This window comes from Amia ocellicauda, chromosome 8 (genome assembly GCF_036373705.1).
Source record: "Amia ocellicauda isolate fAmiCal2 chromosome 8, fAmiCal2.hap1, whole genome shotgun sequence".
NCBI classification, from domain to species: Eukaryota; Metazoa; Chordata; class Actinopteri; order Amiiformes; family Amiidae; genus Amia; species Amia ocellicauda.
Window position 1 is genome coordinate 43639972 of NC_089857.1, and position 9312 is coordinate 43649283.

General features: G+C 39.3%; 1 protein-coding gene across 1 annotated transcript in view; it reads right to left on the minus strand.

Annotated features, from left to right (window-relative positions):
* Window positions 1-9312, minus strand: part of npr2 (natriuretic peptide receptor 2) — a 48245-nt gene that overhangs the window by 31240 nt on the left and 7693 nt on the right. Inside the window, exons 2-4 of the mRNA XM_066711577.1 lie at window positions 3286-3485; window positions 2346-2459; window positions 227-362 (exon numbers count right to left, since the gene is read on the minus strand). Of these exons, the coding sequence (XP_066567674.1) occupies window positions 227-362; window positions 2346-2459; window positions 3286-3485 (450 nt within the window). The remainder of the gene's footprint in view (window positions 1-226; window positions 363-2345; window positions 2460-3285; window positions 3486-9312) is intronic.

Sequence of the window (9312 nt, forward strand, 5' to 3'; positions counted from 1 at the left end):
TCTTAATGCTTCCCTATATATATATATTGATAACAAGGACAAAATGTAAATATAACTGACTTCGCCACAGTCATTGAAGACAGAAGGAAGTGGGATAATAGGATATCATGAAACATGCAAATCGTAATAGTGGCAATAGATTAATTTGGGTGGGAAATTCCTGTGCTTTTATAAAGAATTTAATTTGATAAAGCAATGCACACAAAACAATCTAAACAAAACTCACCCCAGAACCGCTGGTTTTGCATTTTGCGTGTGATCTTGATGCCGTCTCTCTGAGACCCCCCTTCCGCAAGCGTCTCATTGAGGGCCTGAGCATACAACATAAACCCGTCGTAGAAACAGCCTGCTATGAAATCCACCTGTAGGGCAATATGGAGAATACTGGTTAAAAAATAGATTGTGCTTTAAGTGTTTTTCTTTTTTTAAATCATTTGCATTTTACCCTAAAACCATTTTATTGTCTTCCCTGCTACCGACTCCATGTGTAGGAGTGCTCAGCATCGCTCTCCATCTTTCATTTGGCTGACCAGTAAATTAAAACAACAGCACCGTGAAAAATATACATTGTCATGTATAAAAATGCATGAGTTTGACAGTTATTAAGACATACGAAATGCAGAAGATAGAAGCCAGTGCCTTCACAGCTTTCACGCTTGCATACTGAGCTGTTTTTCCACAGAGAAACTACCGAGTGCATGAGAGAGAGACAGAGAGAGAGAGAGAGAGAGAGAGAGAGAGAGAGAGAGAGAGAGGAAAATATACAGCTTTTAGGATTTTAATGGCTCTGGCTTGTTGTGTGACATATTTGCAGTCGACATTCAAAAGCATCATTTAATAAAAATCCACATGTGCCTCAGTTTAGCTGGTCAATTACATTACGCAGTGAAATGCCGAGAAAAACAGCATTGTTAAATCTCACTATTGTATCATGTTTCTAAGGTGTCCTGGTCCATTCCCCGGTCCAGGTGAATGTGAAACCAGGACCTCAGCAGCTTCTCTTCCCAGCATACCCTCGCAGACCTCACTCTGAACTCTTTGCACAGTCCCTTGCTGACACACTACAAGGCCGTAACACATCGGCGTCCAAAAGATTCTTTTTCTGGGGCTGTGAAAAGTTAATTTCACTGTGTCTCTCTCTCTTTCAGAGGTGAGGCCTCTCCATGGCTTGGGGTCTGCCAGCAAAATGAAACACTTCAGCTGAGGGGGATAAAGTTTCGTTTTCTAATATTTCTTTGCAAATACATTTCCCTGAAGGGAAGGCGCTCTATGTGCCGGACAAACTGGTACACAGCGAAGGCGGATATTATCAGCAGAGCTAATATTTAGCTTTACAAAAAAATAATACCTACACATATATAGACCCTACCTACTATATATGTGAATATAAGGGAGAGAGTGATAGAAAATCCTAAAGAAACTGAAAGAAATACCAACACATAAACACCCAAAAGACGCATGCCTACAAATGTGTTTTTATAAGCAAGTGACACGTTTTTCCACAAACCGAGCAGTATATTATCACCGCAGTCCTTCTAAACAAACAGACGCGCTCCTCCTCGTCTTTCATACAGATGAGTAGTATACAATATTTAAATGCTGTTTGAAGTCAGAGGAAATGATAACATGCGACCCCAGCTCCACAGTATGAGCCCACGTCTGTCAGAGTTTACAGGCAGCATCACGTACTCAGTGCGGACAGACGTATAATTGGCCCAGTTATGTAACTTCAGTGTTCATTGTGAACGAAAAACAGCTCATTTTCTTTCTTTCTTACCCTTTCAGGTGAACATCAATAGATGATATAACGAGGAGTTGTTTCTCTCTATATATTTTCCAAAGTGACCAATGTAAGGCAGATTAAAATGTGTATTTTAAACCACACATGAGAAAGCAGCCAATCACAGAGCAGCTTTTCCAAACAATCCCTGTTTCAATGCTATCCCAAATGATTGTGGGTATATAAATCAATTCTGTAGGACTGTTCTGTTTGATCTTGGACCAAATCATTTTTATGTGTGTTATATGTTATGGGGCTTTGACCGACCCACGAATAGCAAACTACAGACCTGGATGTCACAGCAGTTATGTTTATGATGAGGAGAAAGCTGCATCTTACTGGAAATGAAGCCACAAATGAGTACAGTTGTATAGTTTTCTGTCAGCTTTAATGGTGATTGTTTTTTTTCAACTAAAAAGATTTTCCATCTAATCCTCACATGTTTGACTGATAAGTGCCGATATGTTTTGGGCATGCTTGACATTTCCTGCGAATGGAGTATTTTTGGAGTCCCTCCGTGTTTATGACCCTCTGCTCGTTGTTTGTTACATTATTAATGACTCACCAGAGACGGCTCCAGCTTCACGTTGAAATCCCGCTTCACTCGGAAGTGCAGCTGCTTCTGAAACTCAAAGTACTCCGGGTTGTCGGGCTCTCGGTAGGTGATGACAAACACAGACTGGGGGGAAGGGGGGAATAATAAACAGTGATGCTGCTGGTAATGATAACTCACAGGAGAGATTAAAGTGATTGCATACAGATTGAGGACATCTTTCACCCTCCTACAGCTTGCTATATAACCAGGTAACCCTTTGTTAAAGAGAATAGCAATGTTTTACTCTCTGATAGTAACTGTTGCATCTTACTGTGTGTGTCATCTAACCAGGAGCAAAATTGTCTGTGAATAATTACACAGCCGTGCAGATCTGAAAGTGTCTGATCTCCACTAATAAAACCTGAAACAGTAGGACTGTACACTGCTATTAACAAACAAGAAATAATATTTGGGTAACAAATAAAAAATAATCTGGTTACAACACCAAACAAACTAACTAAACTAAAATATCAACAACATGGTGAATTTATGAAAAAGAGCAGAAACAAAATGTGTTTTTACCAACACAAGAAAGATCTGCATATGCTTTTCTTATATAGGTTTTACTATTCACTCTAATACCACTGGAGTGTGAAAAAGTATGTTGAGTCTCCCACATGTTCAATATTGTGCAATCGTTCCATGTTTTAAACTTAAAAGAGAAATCACAAGATTCCTTCCTCCAAGACAGAAAACAGGAGACACTTCTTCACACAGAGAGGCGTCACAATCTGAACAAACTCCCCAGCGATGTGGCTGAAGAGACAATTTGGGAACATTCAAAAACAGACTGGATAGGATCCTTGATCACTTAGTTATTAATGGACACCAAACGAGCACGATGGGGCCAATGGGCTCCTCTCGATTGGACACTGTCTCATGTTCTTACGTTCTTATGTAAGTTTTATACCTTAAAAACCTCCACAGGATCCTTCCAGTAGTTCTCCGTGTTCTGCCAAGGTTTGTTAGCCTCTTTCGACGCGTCGCTACGTAGACTCTCTGCAAACACGTCCAGGTAGAAGATGGCGTAGTCTTCGGGATTTAAACCTTCCTTCTGGAAATGGTGCATGATCTTCAGGAAGGTATCCAACGGTCCACAGATATATATAACTGGAGGTAAAAATAAAAGGTACACGTAAATTAGTAATGATTAGAACACTAATAAAGGCATATGGACAGCACACAAAAGATAGCTACCCGTGTGTCTAGGGTCTTAGTGACTATCTGTTTTTCAATACGACAATGACCTGAACACACAGCCAGATTAACTGTTACACTTCACAAGGAAGAGATAGACATTTAAGGAGATTGCAAGAAATGTCAATGCAGTACACAGACATAATTGCAGGATATAGAAAAACTGGGTGTCCTGCTTATACAAACAAGTGACTGAAGGTGAAAGGAAAATCATGACAGAGAAGACAAGCTGATCATTTGAGAAGCTATTGCTGTCCAACTCAGATTGATGTTGATTTCAGGTTGACGTCAAATCTCTCCATTTCACAGGAAACGGCAAAGTGATGGGGGGGTGCATTGTGCCCACCTGACACAATGTCACAGATTAAGCATTTTTTACATTCTTCAGCTCCAAGAGAAAGCAGTAGGTGGGACTACAACCAGGAGAGCAATTTCCAGGGTTGTGAGTTTTGCCTGCAGCACTGAGCCAGTTATACACAAATTTGAGGCTGTTTAGACAGATCGCAAATGGCATATAAAAATGTAAAGTATACTCTGGAAAATGTGAAATATCTTTCCATTCCTTAGAGTCCAGGCGTACAAACTCAATAGTACAATAAAAAATACACACAATCGGCGCAGCAAAACACACTTTCCATAAACCAAACAGTGTGTCTGCAAAGCTAAACCTACTATCCCAACAAAACAACACACCGTCCGAGCAGCACAACACACACTATCTGCAGGGCTGAGGATGGTCAGCGTGTCGTGGGACCACCTCATCCTCTCAGCCTCCCTCGCAGAGACAGCCAGGACCCTGCAGTCCGCAGCTCGGCAGGGATGGCAACACCTTCAGAGGAATGTGCGCCCACAGCCCAGCGACACACAACCAACGTACAGCTCAATTAGCGCCACAACGGAGAACAACTCTCCCCCAAACGCCAATATATAATATGTCTGGCAGTGTGATGGGCAGCAACAGCCTCCAATGCATGTGAGGGTCCTGTGATACACTCCTCCAATGCCTGAATTCATGAGGGCTCTGTGAGTGTGTGTGTGTTTATATATTGTTTCATGCTGCCTGCTGTATGCAGATGATTTGATGTTGAACGGTTTGCGTTTGGGCCCGACACTTAACTGTTTTTAAAGGACAGCTGCCAGCGCTGAGGCAGCTGTCCAAGCGATCAGGCATTTCCTGAAGAGCCCCAACTACAGTGGGCAACAAGCAGACTCTGGGCCAAAGCTGGATTCGTTTCTATTTAACTTTGGGTTGTGTTTGGTCACGTCAAAAAGTGCTCACTGTCTCTTGGATAAGTGTCAAAACAAAAACTGTGAGGAAAATGTTCTCCACTGTAAAGCGTTTCAATGAAAATCGGCCATATTTGGTCTACCTCTGTGGAAACATTTTTTTTTGTAACAAATCTATACAAATCGTTCTTTTAAAAAAGAAAACCGACAATGTAAAAACAAAGCACAATGTGGAAATAAAACAAGATGAGCTTCACAAACAAAAACAAACAGTTTCTGAAAAATCATGATCATCTTGGATCAAATAACGTGGAGAAGAATTATAGCCTAATGAATTGATCGAACTTCCATGCTTTAAGTTGCAGAGCATATATTTTACAGTTCCTGTTTCTATTCCTTGTAGGTTTTGGGTCATGCATATTGTCTATGAGTCAGAATATAGAGGATACTCCTTAAGTGTCAATACATTCCTTAAAAAACACCAGGTCACACCTGGACAACAAGAGTAGCAACACACCTCTCACCTCAATCAATAATGAGTCAGACCTAATGTTGGTTCAGCCTTTCTTAGTTGTATCTAAATAGATTGTTCAGATAAGATATACACGTGACCACCAGTGTGTAACAGAACTAGACATTGCTCCTGCAAGCGCTTTCAAGTTTCAGCGCAGATGTAAATTGTTTTAGGAAGTGCTTATGATATTAGAAACAAAGTTAGCATGCTTGCAAAAAATAAAGTAAAAGGTTACTGGTATAAAGTAACCCTTCCGGGAGAGTTAAAGTCCGTCATTACAATCCCACTTCAGTGCAGCCAATTCCAGTTCTGAAACTCTAATGTTATTCAATTCCAGTTCCAAAATTAAACTGGACCTGAATTGGAACTGAGCCCAACTCTGTCTTCATCAAAACCTAATCAAAACACTATTTAGTCTGTGACATTTACAAGACAAGACAACAGTTATATAATGTTGTTATAATATCTAATACATTGAAACAAATATCCTGCAATCGCAAATTCGGAAACAAAAAGGACTCTGTGACAGCTTTCCGTGAATATATACTGAAGTTATCAGGGAAATTAAGATGAATCTCTATTCATAAATGCTATAATAACAAATTCCAATTCGATGTCTGCCTGAGAGCCGGCAAGCAGGAGTCTGAAAACGGTTCAATTTTTCTTCAAAAGAAACTAAATATTTATATTACATTTGTAGTGCATTTCTGGTAAAAGTAGAGACACGCACACACACACAGAAAATGCAGTTATCTGTGTTTTGAAAAACCTCTAATTGTTATTCTGTTTTTATCTGCATCCAAGAAAAAGCTTTATGGTATTAGCTTTCAGCACGTGACCAGGGATCCACTTCCAACAGTCTTACATGGTTTATTTAATAGATTGCCTCTTATGTTCCTTTTGATGTATGTCTGTTACTGTTGCAACCTCAAGCCATGTTATGGACCAGTAACAAATTAAATTTGCATATATTTTTTGTTCATTTTTTCCTGAACTGTCTCTTTAATAACTCTAATTTTTCAGCCAATTAATTTGTGTTATTGTTTTAACTACAACCATTTAAAAGAATCCTACTTCTACTTCTAAACCTGAGCACGCTAAACAAAATACATAAATGTATATATAACCGACTGAGTTTGCATTCTGTACTTTCTTCCAACATCTCAATATATTGCGCGCCTCTTTGTAGAAATCATCAAATTTTACTGACTACTTGGATTGTGAAAAAAGACAGACATTCAGACAATTCAAAATCAAAACTCAGATCAAACTGGTGTTGAACGAAGAAACTGAATTCTGCGTTCTTCTTGTGCCGGAGGAGAAGGGATTTGAGTTCTGTGTAGCCAGAAATGCTCTTGGTCTTGCAGAGAATGGAAACACAACCCTGTCCCAGCACTGTGAGTTGTGTCACACAGATTTACATTACTATTCCCTCAACTGATTCTTCATATTTCATCTGCTGTTCCTTAACATTTAAACTATACTGTAATATGACCGACACAGAATGGATATAAAATCCTACACGTGTACATCCTATGCAAACCCGTTCCTCTCACATGGCAATGCCTGCCTCTCTCACGAACAATAAACTGTCAGTCGGAGCCGAGGAATGTAAAAACAAACACAATTCAGTTTGCAGAAGCTTGAAATCAGCAAAACAGCCCTCCTTTTGGATTCAACACGTTTGCATGCCTTTGTCTGCAACAATTCAGTGTCGTGTTGTTATTGTGAAGTGAGTGCTCTCTCATTAACTACTGGTACCCAGTCTTGGTTCACACAGCACTTCAGGGTGATGTGTTTTTTTTTAAGGAATGAAAACAGAAAAGCTTAAAGCTGTATTTCCAGCATCCAGTTTGAAAAGGACAACAGCAGCTGTGGCAACATCGGTACAATCCGGGTTATCTCTAGTTAATCTCCTCCAGGATGAAGGACAGAAGAATGTTAAAGGGGACTTCCTCACCGAGAGGACAGGCCCTGGCAGACTCCACACCCTCCCTGTCACCGGCCGTCAGCGCGGGGTCCAGGAACGTGCCCCCGAGGTCATGGTTATGGGTTCGTAAATAAAAACGGAATTGCCGCCGTAAATGTGTCAGAGCTTTAACTCTTGCTGGGACAGGATGCATTAGCATATTTGTGTATATTTTCAGCTTGCATCTCATTAGTTCTTTATTTGTCACTTTTTTATGCTTACATAACAGTTAGCAACACGGTTTTGTGTGTGTGTGCTTTTTTAACCCAATAGTAATTACCAAAGGCAGCCACAGCATAAAAGACACTCTGGGTGATTTAAAAATGTAGTTCAGACGTGTTTGTCACCATTTAAAATTGCACACTCTTTAAAGGTGCAGTTCAAGGTCTGTGTGTATACTAGATGGAAGAACAGCAGCCCGATATCAATATGAATCGGAGGAAACTAAATGTGTTTAAAAACAGTCCTTCATGTATATAATTCATAAACAGGTTTGTGTGGACTGTTATTTCAAAGCCAGTCATTGATGAGTGATTTAATGAATTCTACTGATACGGTGGATTTACAGCAAAGAGAAAATATTAAAAACGTGTCTGCAGTTTGTGAGGGACTCTTCCCCAGAGCAGGAAGAACAGAGATTCATCAGGAGCTACCTAAATACATTTAAAAATCATTGGGGTTTTTTAATGGTGTGAAAAATACTATTCTACTTTTTAAAATAATAAAACCTTTTCTACTTGCACAAAATTAATCCCTTTTTGAATCAGTTTTCTGGAACAAAGTGTCGCTGTTTTTGTTTGTTTGCTTTTGACATTAGTACCTTAATTCCTCTACAAAGCAGGTGTGATAATAGATGAATGTCAGATTTAATGCCCAAAATATTAATTCAAAATCACTGGCTCTGATGGCAGATGTCCTTTTATTCACAGTACATTAACAAGTAAAAGTCACAACTGCTATTTTTAAATACACTTTAATAATCAGTCATCTTAATTGCACTTTGTATTGCTCTTATATTTTGTAAGTCGCCCTGGACAAGGGCGTCTGCTAATAAATAAATAAATAAACAAACAAACAAACAAAAATAATAATAAAGCTACACAGATTTGTTCATTAATAGCTGTTTCCCTTTATAATTACTAAATGAAATTTTTCAAAATTAGACTAAGAGACAAGCAAATAAAAGCTATGTTTAGAAACACTTGATGAATTTGTTTTTTATCACGAGGTCAAATTCATGCATTTCCAGAGCACATTCATTTGATACAAGACACATTTCCTGGATGCAGCTCAAAGTAAACTTAACAAAATAAACAAATGATCAACTGTGCATTCTTACTTTTTTTTTTTTTTTACAAAATATAATACTCTGTGAAAACTTTGATTCACAATAACGTATAATTTGTAGAAATACCACAAATCTAACACAGAAACCTCGCAGCAGATCATGCCGTATGAAAATAACCCAAAATATATGTGAATTTGAAAAATGTAAGCTACAGTTTCACATCTAAATTACGTCCAGGAATCATTTTCCGACGGCTGAAACTTCCACTTTCCTGGCAATCTGCTCTTTCCGTCTCGATTTCTCTAGCGAAACTCGAAGGCCAGTGACATTGGCAGTTCATTCTACTAGCATTTCTGTTTTCATTCACATACAACCTCACTCGTTCAAACGGTTTTATATTTGCACTGCTTTGCTCTGAGGAAGAGAGACAGGAGACTGCATATCACATCAGAGGTTTTTTGAAAGGAATCTGCAACTCTTAGTCTTTACTCAGATCCTGAAATGAACACTCTCATATCAGAGGAAAATACAATGCTGAGACTTTGAGACATTGATAGACCATAACAACAGAGAGGAAACCACAGCACACTGTAGGCACTGACTCCCTCAGATCCTGCAGCCGCTGGCTGGAGGAAATACTGGGATCCATCAGCCCACACCAACCAAATGAACGAGATCAGCTCCTCTTTGGCTTCCATCCATTTGTACCCTTGTTGGCGGGCAAGTGGGTCACTTTAATGCC